At 42.6% G+C, this 21,311-nt stretch overlaps 1 protein-coding gene across 1 annotated transcript in view; it reads left to right on the top strand.

Annotated features, from left to right (window-relative positions):
- LOC146811696 (zinc-binding protein A33-like) overlaps nucleotides 1-21,311 on the top strand; it is a 35,628-nt gene that overhangs the window by 5,582 nt on the left and 8,735 nt on the right. The window contains exon 2 of the mRNA XM_085618669.1: nucleotides 12,749-12,844. Coding sequence (XP_085474795.1) covers nucleotides 12,749-12,844 — 96 coding nt within the window. The remainder of the gene's footprint in view (nucleotides 1-12,748; nucleotides 12,845-21,311) is intronic.

Here is a 21,311-nt window from a genome sequence, read left to right as displayed (position 1 = left end):
GAAACAGATGCTTTACGGAGAGCCAGTTCAATAGAAGTCAGAGAATGAACTGCAGTTTAGCTGTGGGAGCTTTAGAAAAGCACACAGGACTGACTAATAGGAAGAGATAAAGAGGCACATGCATCAAGCTAATTACTGGTAGCAAAGAGGCTGATTCTGCGAATCGGCCCCTTTGCGACTGGTAATTAGCCATTTGGGATGCATCAAGCCCAGACCCAATTGCAAAATAGGCCATCGCAAAATTTGCGATGATCTATTTTGCGAATGCATTTAGGGAATCGCAATTTGCGATTCCTTAAATGCCATGCAAGAAGCAATCTGAGATTGCGACTTAGCATTAAGGAATCGCAAATTACCACCAACTTCAAATTGATGGTAATCTGCAATTCCTTAGAAAGCTGCTAGGAATTTCATTTTTCTAAGTGTCATGTGGCGCACCCACATGCCCTTAGGGCATGTGGGGGCGCCACATGTGCACATATGCCAGTTTTGGGGATGAATCAGGGTGGCCTTTTGGCCCCTCTATCACCCTTGAAATTGCATGCGCAATTTGCGATGACCTTTTTGGTAATCGGAATTGCGAGTGGTTTCCCATTCATTCCTTTGGGCCTCTAGGCATTCCCTATTAGCCAGTCACAATTTGCGATTCGTTAATAGGGAATGTGTAGGAATCGCAATTTATTTAGAGAAATTGCGAGTCCTTCATAGCGATGCCTTAAAAATCGCTATTAAGGAATCGCAATTCCTTACATTGATGCTTTTGAGAGACGATACTCCTTACTGAGACTCCTTTAATGCTGATTGCAGGACAAGGGAAACTTATTTGATTTCCCCAGTGCCCCTCCCTCTTGCCTGATCTTAGCACAAGGTTGCTATACTAATATGACAGGATGACCAATGCCCTTAATCACTTTGCTAGGGTGACCAGTGCCCCCACATTAACTTACCTGTTTCTTGAAGCTGGACTCCATTAATTCTGATTGCAGCACAAGGGAAACGTATTTGATTTCCCGGGTGACCAGAGCCCCTCCCTCTTGCCTGATCTTAGCACAAGGTTGCTATACTAATATGACAGGGTGACCAGTGCCCTATATCTAAATTCTAGGGTGACCAGTGCCCTATATTAACATACCTGATTCTTAGCGCTTGGTACTTTGAGATAAGACATCAAATTGCACTCTACACTTGTCGGATTCCTTGCCGGAGTCTGCCTGACCCATCACAGGGTCACTAATTCTTGACCATCAACATCAAGACGGTCTATTCTAAAACCTTCAGCCAAATGTAAATGCCTGGGTCCACAGAATCCCTTGTCCCGAAGAGACCCCGTAACACGAGTGTTGAAATGTCATCGACTACAAAAAGGGAGAGTCCTAGAAAAAATTCTTATTAAGTAGATTGACAATTGATTCCATAAGGGACCTCCCCGTTTGCTCCAATAACCAACTGCTTCTTTTTATTAGTCACTGTATAATATGTCACTGTTGGTTTTGGTCACTACCCTGGGGCACAAAAGTCACTTGGATCACTTTCTATCTTATATATATAGTGTGAATACACAGTAGTTGTTTTACTCTTTTTTTTTTCTTATGATTGTTGTTTGCTAAATAAAAACTACGCCCATGTTCGGCTGAAGTGAGCTTGAGAGAAATTCATTTGTTTGTGGGCTTCAATTTCAAAACTTTGATTGATTCTATATTGATCCAATATAATAACAGAGTTAGAAGGACATACCTCCCCATTCTAAATACAAACTCTAATTTTGGTATAAAGAAAGAAAAACACTTTGCCTTATCTTCATATCTGTTGTTCAAATGAGTTCCTTGTGAATTTTTTTTGTTGGCTGACTAGCTATACCCAGTTCACAGGGACATATGGGTTGCTCTTGTTCCTTGTTTAAATAAAAAATGCATCTAATGGAAGACACAGGAAAGGTGAGGTTGCCTACAGTTATTCCCTACTCATATGTGGAGCAGCTAGAAGGAAACATGAATTTTGATTAAGATCAATGAAGTGCCTGCTTCCTGGAACCGGCTGGCCTAATTTCCAAGAAATTATAAATAAGAGGTGCAAAGTGATAATGAGCCTCTCTGTTTCACTTCTTTATCTGTGCAAATGAGCTCATGCCTGAACAGGAGTTACCTTAATGTAAAGGCCAGGTATTGCAGTGCGGGAATTTGGGACTGCAGCTGCACCGGATGGGAGTGAGAAAAGGCTGAACACAAAATACTGAAAATCATAATCCTCCATGCAGACATACAACATCCACACACATTGTCTTTGCCAGGAGTAAATCAAAAACGATTTTCAGGAAGGAAAGGAGCGATACATGAGTGAGTCTGAATGGCCACCAACTGCTGTGTTTGGTAGCGTTCACAAACTCTCTAGGATAACCATGCTTCGAAATTAATGTACCCCCTGAAAACTCCAGTGCATCAGAGACATTTGTTATATATTTTTTTGAGGCCTCACTTTGGAGGTCTTTCTTTAAAAAAAAAAGTGCCATTGTATGGTGAACCAGTCATTGCTCTTATTTCTTTTAGTAAGCCGGTCCCATTATAGAGATAGGAGTCAATTAGTTTTAACCCCTTGAGTGCCCCGCCCTTTCCACGCCCTGTGCCGGGCGTTTCATTAGCGGGCGGGGCTCATGACGAGATAGTCTCATCATGGGCACAGCGCAACCGCGGCCCATGACGAGACCATCTCGTCATGGGCACTCAAGAGGTTAATTCAATAAACTTTATTCAGCAGTTTAAAAAACAGCCATAAAAGTACATAAGTAAATATTCAGCATCAAAACAAATATATACGACGAATGTTAAAAAGTCAACCATATGCCTCAACCCATATTCAGTCTAGCATACATTACTTTTCCTGAGGTTAATTGCCCCCTTATAAAAAAGAGTGGCATTACAACACACAAAAGGATCTCCCAATGCAAACAGATACTCAGTCAATTTTAATAATCACAGATCTTCTGTGCGAGAAAACTTGGCTTAAGGTAGTAACTCCTAAGATTATAACAAAAATCACAGAACAACATAAAGTACTGAGTGCGTTGTTTGAACAGACCATCACAGGGAGAAGGTCTCGTCTGGTGGGCAAGTATTCATTTTAGGATCTAAAAAAATCGATTTAGTAAAACCTGTCTCCTCTTTAGACCATATGAAGAGCATAAATAATCCAGGTTTTAATAGAAGCAGCTCCTCCGGGTATAGCATGTCAGCCTGCTTATGCGCAATAAGGGATAAAGCAGAAACAGGTAGACTTAACAAAAATTTTAGGAAATTATTTCCTCTACCTGAAGGGGGTAACTTGGGGTATAACCCCACACCCTGCCCCAAAAGTGGCAGTGGACCCCCTACCCCAGCCTTGTATATAACTACCATCTCCTTAATTTTTTATATACACAATTCAAAATGTTCAGTTCGTATTGAGAAGGTAGAATTGTTTCTTTATTGAATCTTTTTTTTTTTTACAAGCCACAGCGTTTCGTTCTTAGACAGAACTTCTTCATGCCAAAACACATTAAAATACACTCGAAAAAAAGACTATCATATGTACAGGCTCAAATATATACATCATATGTCTGGCATGTATGTGTATAACAACACAACATTGTAAACATGCATCTCCAAGGGGACCATTAACAATTTCATCCAATCAGAACACCATACATCACCCCTATTTTTGAAAAATGTATCCAACTTAACCCAAATCTGACCTTGTGAGAACTATATCTAAAAGGGTTTATACCCAATAGTTATTGCCAATCTCTCAAACATTGGCAACTATCATTTCGTTACAAAATGATTAATGATCCATAAAAGATCTGAACCAAAGGTCCATTCACAAATTACAGACAGCTATTTTTCCAATTATAAAAAGTTGTTTTACATATAATAATACATCAGCATAAGGTACCATAAATAATGGCATACAGACTTGAATGCGTGTTTCATTAAATAGCAAAAACACCTTAATATCCATCCTGAATGTTAAGAATGAAGGGACAGACAATAACTCAGATTGCCTAAAGTCAGGCGACACCAAGCACAAAGCTTCAAAATGAAAAAAATTTATATTGTATATATACTCAAGGTATGTTCTACGTCAAAATAATTCTTTTGACGTAGAACTGTTACTGGACACAATTTTGCAAGTGTCTAAAATTGGTATGTCCCTCTTCATTGCTCAGCTTGTTGTTTTTTATGTCCTTGAGTATATATACAATATATATATATAATTATATTTATTTCATTTTGAAGCTTTTTGATTGGTGTCGCCTGACTTTAGGCAATCTGAGTCATTGTCTGTCCCTTCATTCTTATCATTCAGGATGGATATTAAGGGGTTTTTGCCATTTAATGAAACACGCATTCAAGTCTGTATGCCATTATTTATGGTACCTTAGGCTGATGTATTATTATATGTAAAACAACTTTTTATAATTGGAAAAATAGCTGTCTGTAATTTATGAATGGACCTTTGGTTCAGATCTTTTATGGATCATTAATCATTTTGTAACGAAATGATAGTTTCCAATGTTTGAGAGATTGGCACTAACTATTGGGTATAAACCCTTTTAGATATAGTTATCACAAGGTCAGATTCGGGTTAATTTGGATACATTTTCCAAAAGTAGGGTGATGTATGGTATTCTGATTGGATGAAATTGTTAACAGGTCCCCTTGGAGATGCATGTTTACAATTTTGTGTTGTTGTACACATACATGCCAGACATATGATGTATATATTTGAGCCTGTACATGTGATAGTCTTTTTTCGAGTGTATTTTTATATGTGTTTTTTTAATTACAGCCCTGAAGATGTTCTGTCTAAGAACGAAATGCGTTGGCTGTGGCTTGTAAAAAAAAGATTCAATAAAGAAGCAAATGCTACCGTCTCAATACGAACTGAACATTTTGAATTGTGTATATAAAAAATTAATAGGCTAAGTGGTGCAGCTTTGATTTTGTTTTATTGTGATTTTTACCCTGCTGTTTAGGGTGGTGCCCTTGGACAGAGGGCCTTTTTGGAGTATGCACACAGACTGACCTAATGGTGTATTAAGTACTGGTATTACTTTCATGGTTGGTGTTTCTTTCATGTGAATTGGTCCACTGTCCAGTTGCATGTGTTTAAAAACTACCATCTCCTTTACAGGTGGACTGCCCAGTTTGTGAGAGAACCTAAAGAGTGCGTGACAATTTCTACTCATCTTTGTTCTGACCTTTAGGATCTGCTGGGACCAAGTACTGTTGTTATTGAATAAAATACCCAAATAACAGAAAGAATTTACTCTAGTTACCGGTGCATCCCCAATGAAAATTAGTCTACATTTCTTTTTTTCCGCAGCCATGGTATAAGTTTTGGTTTTATTAATCACCATCTTCTTGGCTTCCATGAAGGCCCCAAAGGCATTCACCAGCTTCTGTAGGTTGATGGGTGTCTGAGATATTAAAACCGTATCATCTGCATTTAACAGCACAGGTATGGAACGGCTGGCGACGCTGGGTGCATCGGCCTGCAGAGCCTGAAGAACACCAAATACTCTATTAATAAAGAGTGAAAACAGAAGGGGGGCAATACACATCCCTGTCTGATTCCTCTCCCAACCCTAAAGGGGGTGGAGCATTCACCAGGGGGGCCGTATCGAACTGTGGATGACAAACTCCCATACAGGCGTGTAAGGAAGCAGATGATATCTGAGGAGGTACCAAGGGAAATCCGAGTTAACCAGAGGATGGAATGGTCAACAAAGTCGAACGCACTGCTTAAATCTGCAAAGAAAGAATAAAGGGAACCCGGTTTCGCCCTAGTATACTTTCCGATCAGCAGCTCTAGGTTCACACACTGCTCGACCGTCCCTAGACACTTTCTAAAGCCAAACTATACCTCTGATAAAATAGTTACTATGTGCCCATTCCTCTAGTCTCAATAGTAGAAATGTGCTCATTAGTTTTACTGATGAGTCTAGGAGGGAAATCAGGCAGTAGCATTTGGGGTCTGATTTATCACCCTTTTTAAAAATGGGAACAATTATTGAGACTGCCCAGGAGAGGGGAATTACACACTCCGCTGCTGCATTAAATACTTGTGTTCAAATACGGATCCATAAATCCTTGGCGGCTTTAAATGCATAAATAGGAACCACATCTTGGCCTGGTGGCCCTTCCCACCGGCACTTTGGTGTAGGGCAAGGAGAACCTCCTCAAGACTAATATTTAAGGGGAGGGATTTCTACTTAGTTCACCCTTACCCGTAATTGGACGATTATCCCCCTGATTAGAGAAAATGGCGGAAAAGGGTGCGACCCATGCTTCACAAGAAACAAAGAAGTTAAGCTCCGGGATTAGATCATTTTGTAAAAAAAGGGGATTTACTGTGTTCCAAAATATCTTAATATCTTAATGTCATTCGTCTCAGCTGTTTAGGTCACCTTCTTCTTAGCCACTAATACCTGCATATAAGTTTTACGTTGAAGCTTCATAACTGTATAATCCCTTGGGGAACGGTGGAGGGCCAATTTCAAGAACTGGGAGGCCTGGGTCCATGAATGATCAAGCCATCCACGATTGCTAATATTGGTGGGTCTCCGGGATCGTGTCAGGAGGGAATTTATTGTACAAGTGATCTGGTGGAAAGAAAAAAGAGCAACTTCCCATGACCCACATCCGTCTGAAGACAGTAATCAAACTCTCCTGTATTCCCACCTACTCCTTTTTATAGTACTCCGCTGGGATCTATTCCTGCCCATTTAATACGCACACCATTCGGTCTAACAGGGGTGATAACTAAGCATACAGTGTTTATAGTAATATTAGCCCTAAAGAAAAAGGGTAATACTGGATTGTGATCACTCATAGCGGTAGGAATTGTACTGGGGGTACGATCCAGACAACAAGCAGAGGTGGAGATCAAGACATGATCAATAATACTAGGAATATTTCTACCAATAAACGAGGGAGTTAAGTTCCCATTGTCTTGTTGTTTACAATCTAGCAGGATTGTGAGAGGTCAACCCCCCTGTGACTGGAAAAAACCCATATCTCATTAGCTGAGAGGGAGCATGCCTAGGTATTAAAATCACCTGCCCATAACAGAATGAAGTTGGAATAAATAGGGCGCAGAAAGGCTTCCAATCCCTCATCAAGGACATGGCCCACCGTGTTACAGGATGTGTCAAATACATTGTTGTCGAAACTGACTGCCACTAGGTCTAAGACACTCTTCATTGACAGCTACAAAAGTAGGAAGTGGGGTGTAACTACTAAAAACTTGTTAACAGCAACAGGTAATTTATTAGAAATTAAAATTTGTAGCCCCTCTTTAGCATACCCTGCTGGGGACGGTTCAGCACCCAAGAGAAGTGCAGCCTTCAACACGATTTGGGTCCACCCGCCAGGTTGCCTGTATGCAACTAATATCCGAGGCAGAGGTAATGCAAAGCCATTCTGGAATATCCAGCTTAGTCTGTAGCCCACACACATTCCAGGTGACAAATGTATATACGCCTTCATGACCCAATTGGGTAATAGGGGGCTCTACAGAGAGAAACCTAGCAGTGCCATCAGTATCTGCAATATCAATTACAGTTGTCAGGCCATTAATATCTGTGGCACAAGCCTCTGTTTCAGATGTACCTAATAAATTAGATTTAGGAGGTTCTACAATTAGGTGCAATAGATTGGCTCCACTGCTCTCCCCCCCCCCCACAGGAAGAGGGGTAGAAGGAGCCCCCCTGTGATAGTTGATCATTATCCTGAAGTGAGCTTAAGTCCTGGAATTTATTTGGCAAGGCTTTAGGGAGAATAAGCGAGAAATTCCAACCTGTTGACAGTTGAATGTTCGGTTTCTCACGAGGCTGCGATACAGTGCCTCGTAGATGCGATGGAAAAAGCGTAGTGGAAGTATAACAATATTTTTTAGCATTAATGGAGCAATTGGCATTGACCTTGAAAATGACTTCTCTCTAGGTTGTTTAAAATTGATAGTGGTACAATCCCCGTAAACAATTTCCTAAGCAGGCAAATCCACCCCACTCACCTAGTCATCAAAATTTGGTCAGCCACAGCAAGCCGGAATATATGCTTAGAGTGGAGCCAGTGTATAACTTTGTTCTTTAATAATTCAAAGGAGAGACATTAACAAAGACTGCCACATAGGGGCAACAGTTTGGTGATAAATTGATAGTTACTGGTCGCAGTAATCCTCAAAGCTGTTACTCCCAGGGTAGTCAAATGATGATGCAGACGTCTGATTCGAAGAAGTGGGTGGACAAGGTGGCAGGAGTTATTTGTATACATTGTCTTAACTAGCGGAGAAATACTAACCATAGGATTACATTTGGAAGCATGGTTAGTATAATTAGAAAGTGGTAGCGTAGAGATTGAAGTTAAAGTGTAACCACTGGTAGCGTCACTTACAGAAGGATTTGAGGCGACCAGCTGTGCATGACCAGGCGCAGACAGTGGCTGAGGTGGATAAGCAACTGGAACATCACTACGTTAGTCCTTTAGACTTAGAAAGAGTTCTTCGATTTTTCCCTGGCGCTTTGTAATAGGTAGTAGCAGGCTGTGCAACATCCTAACAATCATAAAATTTCTCTTGAAAGGTGGATAAGACCTCAGTACTATTCCTACCGCTATGAGTGATCACAATCCAGTATTACCCTTTTTCTTTAGGGCTAATATTACTATAAACACATCTCCCAGTTGAAGGTCATTCTCTGACTTTCCAGCACGAAAAGATACTGGTGGCGCTCCTGGCACATAAAGCGAGTGGCCCCGATTCCATCCCTGGGGAACTCTTCACGTCAGAACCTTTGATCTGGGCTTCCGATTTCCAGCTGCTGTTCCGTTCTATTCTAGCAGGTTATTTGATCCATGGTTCCTGGCAGACTGCTGAGATCGTCCCAGTTTACAAAAAAAAGCTGTAAAGAGGATCCAAGGAACTATAGATCCATCAGCCTTATTGATAAATCCCAGAATATCTTTTCTCTTCTAATTCTGGGGCAATTGTTTGATTTGGCCAAAGACAGTTCCATTCTCTCTGAGATGCCGGCGGGGTTTAGGAACAGGGTCAGTATGGTGGATGAAATTCTCAGTTTCTGTGCCCTCTATTGAAAAACGGTAACGCTTGACAAGGGCCACTTGTATGTGGTCTTTCTCAACTTGAGAACAGCCTTTTACTCCATTCGTAGGGCTATCCTTTGGGAAGTTCTGAAAAAGATTGGTGTTCTTGCTAATATTTTGTCCATTCATATCAGATTGCGTGCAAAAAATACTGTCAGAGTTAGGTATAGCAATATTGGTGAGCTCTCAGACCCCATTAACATTGAAACTGGTGTCCAGCAGGGTTGTATGCTGACCCCAACACAGTTAACCCACCATATGAATGATCTAGCTCACGCACTTGATTTTGCTAGTAATGATACACATGAACTTGGCTTCCATAAAATTGCAGCGCTGATTTTTGCAGATGACACACCTTTTTTTGTGGGGAGGGAGGGGAGTTTTATATAGCGCGAACTAGACCCGAAGGTATCAGAACGCTTTACATGGGCAGCGGTTGCGTTACAGATGGAAACATTGACTTTTTTGTTAGGCATGGGGAGATTATTTAATTGGCCCAGAATCACAGGATGTTGAGCGTCTCTGCTGAGACTTGAACCTGGTTCCCCAGCTCTGAGGTCGACCACTCTAGCCATTACCCACGCGTGGCCTGCAGGCAATACTTGATTGCTTCTTCATTTATTGCAGCGACTGTGGCCTTGAACTCAATATTAATAAAACTAAATTTATGGCATTTAACCCTTAAAAATCTGTCAGAGCAAACATCATGGTGCAGGGTGTTGCCCGCAAACAAATGCAGGAATGTGTGTATTTGGGGGTCTGTTAACGCACAAAATGAGTTGGTCCATGCGTATTAGGAAATGCTCACTAGAGCTCCAAAAGAAGCTGGTGCTGTAGCTAAATTGCATAAGATGGCCCAAGCGTGTTCCCTTGAACCAGTGGTGGAGATATATAATCTTAAAGCAAAGCGTACAACTATGTATGGTATAGAAATTTGGGTACATGCTGAGACTGATGACCTCGGTATAACCGAAAACAGGTTTGTGACGGGAATTCCTAATCTCCTTCAGAGTGCCCCGTGCCTCTCCCAACTTTTGGATTTGGATATTGTCCCAATTAATCAACTCCTCATGTCTTGTCCCATTATGTACTGGCATAGACTCAACAGATGAACTAGAATCCTACAGTCACGATTAGGGCAGTCTTAAAATCCCTAGGCTGTGAGAAGATCCCCTGGTTTGCCTATAACAAGTGTACGCTGTATGGAATAGGCTTGCCTTTACTGTGTGTCACCCCAGATATAGCAAAACGAGTACCTCGCTCCCTGGGTAAAGAACGATTAAAGGAGCATTTGTGGCTGAGGGAACTGAAATGTGTCAAAACGGGGAGCCTAACTGACCTTTTTTTAGACATTGAGCTTACTCCTGCTTATGAATCTTTCTTTGGTATCCTGCCAGGTCCCATCCCATTGCAACTTTTTTTTAAATGGAGGTATGGGGTATTGTTGTTGAATAGTTTCTGTATGAGATGGGGTGCGAAGTATTGCAGCTCGAACAATTGTCCCTTGTGTGACTTAGTGAAAGAAACTCTTCATCCCTTCGCCTTTTTCTGCCCTTCATATGACAGGCCATATAAATGGTGGCTTAAGTCAGTATGCAAACTCTTCGCTTTTCGCCACTATGTGCCTGCATTATGCACTGTTCGCTCTGACATGAGAGAGGTAATTGTCGTTGAAATGACTAAGTGTTTGCATGCTGCTTGGCTCATCCACACTTGTAGTGCCAAAGCTATGAAGCAGTGATCCCTCAAAAGCACGCTTTCCTCTATTTGATCTGTATCTGCAAATGCCAATATTGGGAAATTTATTTTATACAGTGCTCATTGTTTCATTTGTTGAATACAAGGTCAGATACTGCAAGCACTTGTTCGCTGCATGATCTGCTGGAATGATGCTTGTATTTTTTTCCTCTGCATGTGTTGGAGTAAGTTAAATACATGTAATTCATAGGTCAAATTATTATAAGTGATCTGTTGTTCAGTTATCATGTTAGAAATAATTTTAGGTGACTTCATTCTTCCTGACACATCATTCCAGGCGTCCACCACAATTCTGTATTGTGTGTTTATACCAGCCGTTAGGGTGTGGCCATATTGGCTGGTCGTGGCCAGTGCAGGTGAGAGCGGTTGGGAGGAGTCGACATACGAGGACGAGAGAGAATACAATAAAATAAAAACACCTTGTGATCGCTGAGTCGGCAATGTGGAGAGTTCAAGGTGTGTTTTTTTTTTTTAGTCTCCCTCATCAACGTATGTCGACTCCACACCGCCTCACCTCTCTTACCTGCGGCGGCTGACTGGTCAGTAAGCATTGTGGGCTTCTTTTTATAGTTTACATTAATTTTGTACTTTGGTTTGCCTACTGCAAAGTTTGTACGTTTCCTTCTCAGTTCTGCACTTTTTGAAAACTTTGTATCTTGCATTTTGTGTGCATGCCAAAATGTTCTTATTTTGCTTTTGTGTTGCTAATATCTTTTTTTATTTTTCTAACGGATTTGGAAGTGAAACAAATGCTAGCATTATGTGGTCGTTACAAAAAGGGTAAACACAAATAACATCACTGGGATCTGGGTATAGGACAGTACATAGAAAGACATGGTCCCAATAACCAATTCATCAACAACACAAACTTAAACAAATGGAAAACACTTAGAGAAGGACATTTTGTATATTCTGCGGACAGTGTTATTTAATCACAGTGATACAAGGTTATTCCAAAAATTGGTCCCCCAAGTGGGGGAAGAAAAGGGAGAAGGGAGATAGTGGTAATACAGTGAGTATTGTGATTGGAGTGAAGATAGCAGGGTAAGTAAGGAAGGTATAGTGCAAATCACACAATTTGTTGATTAACAGACATATGGCTCATTGTTAAGCCTCACAGTTCAAAGTACTGTACAAAATATAAATAGCCATGATTAGAAACAATATCACAGTGATAAATCGCTGTTGATCTGGCTGGCAATCAATAAAAAGTCGACGTTTCGACCCCTAGAGTGTTGTAGGTTATTGTTCCCTTACGATGGGGTCTTCCTCAGGACAGTGAAGAAAGGGAAGAGGGGGGGATTACCATGAGCATCCCTTCACTGGGATTAGATCTGTGGGCGTGGGCTCCAAGGAAGTTGTAGAGAACGAAAGTTGAAAACTTGGGTAAATAACAAATGGCACCAAGCCAGAAAACTCAGCTGGGCTATGTGACTTTTCAGTTCTTCGGTATTCAGACAAATCGGGCAGAAATGCTCCGTAGTTGAACAATCGCTCACTTGGAAAAACGTCTCAGTTCGGCTGAAGGGACAAATGTGGTCGGCCGTTTTGCATTTTGTTGTGCTTTAGAGCATTGTGATTTTCTAGGTCTCTTACCTCAACATCAGAAAGAAATATGCCTTTAATCACTGTACACATTTGCCTTCATGTTAACTGCTAGAACATCCCATGCTACATGTTCTTTTTCCCCATGTTACCCTTGAAACTAATAACACAAATTAGAAGTAAATAATTGATATAATTTGAGAGGAAAAGGGGTTTTCTGTGACAAGCGAAACAGGTAAGAATTTGAGCTACCCCCGACCTTCATATTTCCTGCACTAAACAGAGTAGTCTTTTTCCTTGAATTACAGGACAAGATCACTGCCAACTTAGTGGCTCTTGATGGTCGCATGCAGAGATTAAGGAACGCAAGGCAGAAGGAGGCTGAGAAAGTTCCGGAAATAGAGGTAATGGCACAGAGACAACTTTTCTATTATGACTTATAGTTTGGTCTTTTGTTATAAAACACCCTGGTGCTCCTTATTACCCACAAGGTTTTCTAATTGAAAGTAAGGCCCTATGGCAAGGCGCAGTTCACTGTTCCAGTATTTTATTGCAACATTTATATAATATTTACTTTCCCTATGTGGGGCACTAAAGCGCTTGCCAACAAGGGTAGCAAGCTTTACAGGGTAAAGGGTTTGGTTGAAAATGTCGCGAGTGAGCACTGCCAAGATGCAGTTATGTTATGGTATGCAGCGCTTTAGCAGTGTGATAGATGAAGAAGTGTGAGAGACAGTTGTATACTTTGTTTTTCAGTAAACAGGCAGCTTTGAGCAGTTCTGCAGGTCCCTTTGTAATATTTCTTATGTTCATAGTCCACTTAGCTGGTTACTGCACTGGATTTTCATTTCAGGGATATTTTCTTTAAAGCTTGTGGTCCTAAACAGGCATGGGTTAAAGGGAGAAAGAGTGGAGTTATGTGTTGGGATATACTTTGTTAATGTTATTCCATATTTGATTGTCATTGTGAGATATCAAGAAGTGGCCGTACTATGTAGCTAGTTGGGACCTGAAGTGGTCGACTACAATAGACTCCTCCGTTGGCCAGTGGCATGTGGCAGTTCTATTCCACACCTGATCAGATGGTAATGGATGGTTTATTGCTGTGGACTCATATAGCACTGCAAGATGGATATGATCCTTAGCAGTTTTGTCTTATGTGAGTGTAAGAGTGCCAAACCATAAAAGGGAATTATTAAGCAGCCTGTATGATTGCAATCCACTGTCTGACTGCTTAGTGTCATGGTAGTTTTTTTAGTGTGGCTTATATATTGTATTGTAATTGCATCTATATAGCACTTATTTATGCTCTGTAGCATGCTGCTTCCGATCCCAGATATGGTTTGTGGTTATTGGGATAAGTCTTGCACTCTACAGTTTGACCATTCCAAGCCTTTACTCCAGTTTCTAAGTGGTTGATTACATTAGTAGGAGTTAGGTGTGATCTTTAATGTGAGAGGGGGCTATGTGAATTCATGCATAGGTTGGTGGCATTAATAGATGTGCTACAGGAGATTAGGTATTGTTAGGTTGCAGGGGCATTACTTTTAAAGGAGAGGTTATGACCTTTGAAATGAGGTGCGAGAAAGATTAACTTAAGCATACGTGTGACTTAGAGTAGGCTATGCTCAGAGAGAGGGGGCATGCATAGGATGGAAAGGAAGGAGACAGTCATTTGAAAGAAAAAGGAATGTCGACAATAAGAATTTTTAAGTCAAGGTCGGTTTTCATAATGTATTTTTAGAAATATTATGGAGGCTTCCTTAGATAGCATGCACAACCGTAGAAGGAAACCACATTATTTGCATGAGTTACCATCCCACTGTACGCCATGAGAACCCCAACTTGCACTTACTACCATCACACACTGGTTAAATACAGTTAAAGATGGCTTCATTTTCTCATAAAATCTGTTGGAAGGAAACCGCAAAAACAGGAATGTTGTATTTTAAATGTTTGTGCTAGAGATGCTCCTCCAATTTCCCTGAAAAATCAGGGTGGGTTAAAGGAGAACAGTGTCTGTTTTAGTGAATTTGTTTAAGGCTATGCTTCTTACGGCAGGTAGCACTGGGGCTGTCTCCAATCTGGAGCACCCATAATATAGGCACAATGAAGTGTGAGATGTTACACCTGGGTGTGGTTCAGCCTTCCTGCAACAGTAATCAGACTCACAAAAAGTCCTGTGTAGAAACTGCCTCACCTGAGGAATAGAAGCTGCAGTCCTACCAATCACAGTTCCCATCTACCAAACCAGCAGTGCTCAAGGAGAACAGGTAATCGGCAGTCCATCCCTAAAGAGGCTCTCATTAAATTTCCAAATGGAGCTGTCTCCCTTTCTTCCCACTCCAGCATCTGGTCTCCACCTTCGAAACATAGGAATGCAGGAAAATAACGTACAGCATGCAGCCTTTGGGGTCAACTGGAATAGTTTCTCTCATCTTGCAGCAGTGGGCTTCCCTTGGCTGAATGTGTACAATGGCAGCATGTATTGACTCATGATTTGTTAACAGTGAACAGACCTCCTTATATTTTATTTTTTTCCAGCATAGGTCCAGAAATTCCGAGTCCATGAAAGATTTTCAGAACATTATCACAAGCAATATCTCCATACAATGAGTCTAAATGGAATCACATACGTACCTATTGATTATCCTGAAATCTGGCATGGATCAATCCCCCCTCAACTTATGGTTGACATACATGTCCTGTTGATGCCACCAAGCATAGGTCAGTCCTGGAACTGAATCTCTTCTCTACTCAAATGTGCACAGGAACCATATTCTGGGGGTCAAACTCCTTTATGGTTGGCACTGTATGGGTTTGAGTTTCATTTCCAGCAGCGTATACTAGGGTATCCCTTTCAGTAGAATACGGTTCTCCCCTGGCCTTCCAGAACTGGTCTTGGTTAACACTGCATACAGGATACATACAGGTAAGACACACATCACTCTCATCCAAAGGACTTATAATGGCGGGCGTAGGGGTCTGGGGTTAGATGGCAACAGGCATCTTCAACTATTAATAATCACATATGTCACTGAGCCTGATTTTTCTCCTGGCCCCTTGTGGCTTTACTAGACTAGAGTGTCTCCATGACTTGGAAGCAGTTACAGACATTGTAGGAAAATTTGGTTCTGACCCATTTAACTCCCTCGATTTTTGCTTTTTGGACAAACAGGTTTTTGGACTTTTGCAATGACTGAGTCTCACTTACTGGGTCTTAATCACTGTAAGCTCTGTTGATTGGGATTGGGAGTGGTAGCCGCCAGTGTCTGCCTTTTAAACCAAGGTCTGCTGCTGCATAGCTGGGGTAGGAGGCCCTGAGTTGGATGCACATGAACGCATGCCCACAAGCATATGCAAACATGTGTAGACTGAGTGAGTGGAACTGTCATCCAGGTTAGCCCAGAATTTTTAAAAAGGTAGCCTTTCGAGAAGCAACCTTTCATGGATTGGTGCTGACCTGTGCGCAGGTCTTGTAATGTGAGTAGGCATTCATAGTGTTCGTCTGTGGTGCTTTACTGAAAAGTGTGTGTGCTTCACTGTGTTGTACAGTATGGGTTGAATCTGCACTAAAGTACAATTCTGCAGTAGTTGGGCCTAGTGACCAAGGTGACCCACCCTTTTGTGGGTCATTTGGTAAACAAGGATCACAAGTGTGGTTTTAATGTTAATGTTGTCAAATCTCCACACCTTCTGGCACTTGAAGATTTATCATCTTTCTGTGACTCAGCTCCTAATTAGAGTTTGCCTTTTATTCACCCCGTTGGCCAGCAGTAGGATCAAAGTTAACAGTGAATCATTACATGTAGTAACAAATGTTATTGTATGATTGTACCATCCTTAAATAGTTTTAATAAGGTCCAATTGGTTTACTGTAACATAATGTTGCTTTTATCATTAAAGTAGCACACTGACCAAGCCAGTAGCCCTGATTTTTTGATAACTACTCCCCTTTATATTGTGTCCAGTAAATTTTGGGGGTATTATGGGTTTAGAGTTCGGGACTTCCTATGGGTATGAACTGTTAAACGTGTGCCACCTTAGGTATTTACACTTGCCAACTTATGTGTACTTGCAATTTAAAGCATAGTATTGAGTATTTTGTGCATATTGTGTGCATAATAAAGTATTTTTATTATGAATAAGTGCACTGACTGGACAGAGATTTATTGGGTATTATTATCCTTGTCTGCCTGCGGACTGCAATACTTGGCCATGGACTGCGCTTCCTTTCTACCCAGAGATAATCGAGTGCTACAGCAAGCTACTTGGTTCTCAGTAGACAGAACGTTGTAGACTTATTACTCTTGAAGAACTTCCTTCCCAGCTAATAACCATCTTTCTTATAGACATTTTCCAAAGTGAGACCGTGTTGGGCTTTGGATCTACATTGAAAGCATCAACCCAAACTCTCCCACTCTAGGGAACAACTACATTAACAGACTAACAAGACTCCTGAACTAGGATCCTATCCGGTCCACAATTGGCTTTCCCCTGAAAACAGGGGCAATCACACATGGTGTCACAGCTCTGAACTTGGACACATCTCACAGATGATTGAACATATCTGCCCACTTATTGTGCCTCTCCCGACATACAATGTACTGGATCACTATTGCTTCGGGGTCACTCCACACTTCAGAGTGGTATGAGACCAGGATTCCCCAGAGGAATATCTGCCAGAGTATAGGCAAATGGCCAACTGCCCTACTATTGGGCTTCCAACTTGGCAGCGGCATCACTAGGGTTGGTGTCACACAGTGCGGTAACTCTTGGTGACGTAGGGTCCGCACCCCCCTAGTGACGCCACTGAGCGCTCGGTTGCGCACAGCACACTTCTCGTTAGGGCATGGAATGGTTGATAGGGAGTTTCGCAATTACCGATCACCGGGACTCCTTAACTGATACTTTTCCACATTCCCTCTTGAAGAGTTCAGAGAGCCTGACGCTGTTGTCGTGGTGTTACCTACGAGCGTGGCTCCGGGTGATTTGCATAACTCTTCGCACGTGCAAACACATTCAGCGCCATTTAACACATAGCTGCTAACTCTGGTGTCTAGTTACTTTAGCTATGATTAAAAAAAAAAAGGCGCCGAGAGCGCGCGCACCGAAACGTGCCAGTATATCTTATGCAAAGAGGCCAACTGTTGCCTGCCAGCATCTGCCTCTCATGGCGGCACTGAGCACCTGTTGTTCCACTTTGCCGTGCCACCATCCATCTTTGCGCTTTAATGCTCAAATTAGGCTAGTCGCTGAAGTTTCTGTCACTTAAGCTAATTAAACGCTAATTTATTTTTTACAAGGTAAGGCAGCCTTTTCCGTTTTTTTTTCAACATATATGTGCACACCGATCAGGGAAACACCTTTAGTTTTCCATTTTTTTTTTGAGGAGGTTAAGATATGTTCGCTTTTTGTTAGACATCGCAGTAATGTGACTATTTATATATGAGTATCTGGAAAATCGCAACGCGATGCACAATCGAACCTCTTGCAGATCCGCGCTCAGCCACCAGTGACCCTGACACTTACCGTGGTGTCACGGTGTCACCCCATGTGAATGTGTCACCCGGTGCGGTCCGCACCCCCGCACCCCCTTAGTGACGCCACTGCAACTAGGTGCTATCTCAGTCTTGTGGGGTCCATTTCAGAAGACCTACCCAGAGTGGGCCCATGTAGGTGTGAAGCATCATATACATGTACCCTTTCACTGGCCAATCATACTCTAACACTGAGGTCTCCATCCTTTTTCAGTAATAAGAGCTGCTTATCTTCAATGCGGATAAATGAGGATCACCCGAGCTACTGTTCTTATTAGAGTTGTAATAGTGACTACATCAGACCCAATTACATTAGTGGCCACCATTTGCAAGATTACCAGCACTGATCCACTCAGAGCTCCATGCACGGTTGGCATCGGTAATTTAAAAACGTATGTGTCAATGTGGGTAATGTATAACAGCCATAGCTGCAATGCTCCTGCACTAAGTTAATATCAACAGCAATAAGTCTCCCCAATGGAATATGATATATTACTCAAATATCATCATTAAATGTATTTTGGAAATATCCGCTCATGAATCTCTAGAAATACACACGTTTGCGTCTTAAATAAGCACTTATCAGTTTTGATATACATATATTAATTCAACTAAGCAAAAGCTTCTAATTGAGTAGTTGGGGCTGCATATGTGATCCACTCACTGTACTCATGATCTAGTCACGGTACTCGTGAAAAGATGCCCTCTGTAGGGAGGGACCCCTGCGTTTTCAACATTCCTTCTCTGAAGTTGCCTTGCTTTATATAAAAAAAGCAAACAAAGCAAGTGTGTACTCTACGTGATCACCTGAAACATGCTAGTTCCCTCTTCTCAATACTGGAAGGCAAGGTTACAGGTGGGTCTCCTCTGTGTATGTGAGAGCCAGAATTAGACCTGCTCCGTGGTGGCATCTACACACTGCCACAATAAGATCTGTTCCCCATTGTCATGTACACTAGGAGAAAGTTTTCAGATAATTATTAATTTCCAACTTTTCCAAGTTTAACGATTTGTAAACTTTAAAGAAGATCTTTGGTCTCTTATGTTTTTGTGTATCTCTTGATTTTTGCTTTTTATATGTAGAGCCCATACACTTTAGAGTTCAATAAATACTACTAACAGAATGGATAAGTTACAATCTGAAAACATGGGAAGAGTATGAACAGCAAGAGTGTGACGGATTTACAGTTAAAACAAGCATTGACAAAGCCAATAGGTTTGGCTTTTGTATAGTGCATGCGCACAGAGGAACAAAACACACAAGATAAGCTACACAGACAAACACGTCTACAGAAACCTAGTCGCAGAGACTGACAGAAATGCAGGCCCCCATGCATAAAGACTTACAAAGTCACAGACATCCAAGCATACAAAAAGCAATTGTAAAAGCATCAAGGAAACCATAAGATCAACATCAGAAGCATATAGGGTGATACGCTGCAAGGAAGCATGAATCACCTGATTAGGTTGAACTTTCTTTGTAAAACACTATGACCTAAATATATTACCATGCAATCTACACTAAGGGTCATATTCTCAAGGATCTATCGCCGGGTTTTCAGCACTTGATCGCAACCAAAGTCACAATAAATTTATCGCCCCATTCACAAGCTGGTGCAAACAGCCCATATCACCACTTTACGTGTGAAAGCAGCCGCAAAAAACATCACCACAGATGACCCCGGCAACTAACGCTAATGAGATGCAGAGTAGGCGCTCCCGAGCAAAAAGCCGTGACAGCACCACACCACACTGCACCATTCCCAACGACCAGCCCGATTGGCAATAAGACCACAAAATAGAAGATACGGCGCGTTAGCAGCAGGAAATTAACACCTGCTCTGACCTGGTGCAAAGTCAGATGACTACCTGCACCAGAAAAGGGAGCCCAGCCCACAGCCACACCGGAAGAACAACAGATGCCATGGAGCTATTCATCATGCAGCTCGGAGCCCCAACAGGGCCACAACACCCACCACCACCCCCAGGACCGCCGGACCCCCCCGCCACCCCCGGACCCCCACAGAGGCAGCACAGACAAAGACAGCGGACCTTCAGGAAATGGACCAGCCTCACAGACTTGACACCAGAAAATGGCATTGCCCACTACAGACTCAACAGGACAACCATCCTCCGCATCCTGAACGTCATTGCCCACAGGCTGATGGTACCAACACAGTGAACAACCAACATCCCTCCGCAGACAAAGCTGCTGGCTGTGCTGCACCTGTTGGCCTCTGGAACATTCCAACCAATAACCGCCAGAGTTGGAGGAGTCTCACAGCCTACCCTATCCATGTTCCTCAAACCTGTCCTGGATGCCATCATCAGCTTGGTACCCCAGTACCTTTACTTCCCCCACACTGCGCAGGAACAGCTGGAGACCAAGCAAGGCTTCTACGCCATAGCAGGCTTCCCGCACGTGTTGGAGGCAATTGACTGCACGCATGTCCTACTTGTGCCCCCTGCCGACACTCCACATAATTACCGCAACAGAAAGCACACACATTCCATCAATGTGCTGGCAATAGTGGACCACCGGGGACTCTTCACCAATGTCGTCGCCAACTACCCAGGCAGTGTGCATGATTCCTACATCTTCCGACAGTCCATCATCAACCGGCGGTTCCAGGATGGCACCTACGGAAATGCAGTGCTCGTTGGTAAGTACCAAATGAACACACCACACACCTCCAATACGCAACCATGCAACTCACAACTCTGGCAAGGCACAGGTTACAAAATCACATACAACATGCCTACCCACCAGACATGGCAGCACAACTCACTGTGGCAACCTGGGCTAGCCATGTACATGAGCCATCGACGTCATGGCACCTCAGCCACACAATAGTGGAATGTGGGGAGAGGTGGGAACCATGCATGTGCGAAGGAGGCAAGTGACCCATGAATGAGAATGCACACAATGCCAAGTGTGGCGTGGATGTGCTGGACAGACTGCAGTATGCAGACCACAGACATATGCATGTCGACATATACTGCTGGTGGTGGTAGTGTTGTGGACAGTGGACGCAACCATGTCACCCCAGCCAGTGGGGAAGATTGCGGAAATGTAGCTTATGTCCCCCCTGTAAGTGTGTGCGGAGTGGGCTTGCCCAGCGTATGCCAGGCTAGCGTAGGGGTATGAATAAAAAGCACTGGGTGTGGTTCCCTTCCAGAATGGCCAATGTGTCTACCAGGGCTGTGACCATCTCACCCCGCCATGAGGCCGGCGCCGTGTGCGGCGGTGCCTTCGATCCTGTGTGCCTTCCGCAGCCTGGGCCGATGGTCCCCGAACCCGTCTTGTCCGACCCTGCGCATCCAGGCCTCA

This window comes from Triturus cristatus, chromosome 7 (assembly GCF_964204655.1).
Source record: "Triturus cristatus chromosome 7, aTriCri1.1, whole genome shotgun sequence".
Taxonomy (NCBI): Eukaryota; Metazoa; Chordata; class Amphibia; order Caudata; family Salamandridae; genus Triturus; species Triturus cristatus.
The sequence above is the reverse complement of the archived record's forward strand: the minus strand, read 5'-3'. Positions and strand labels throughout refer to the sequence as shown.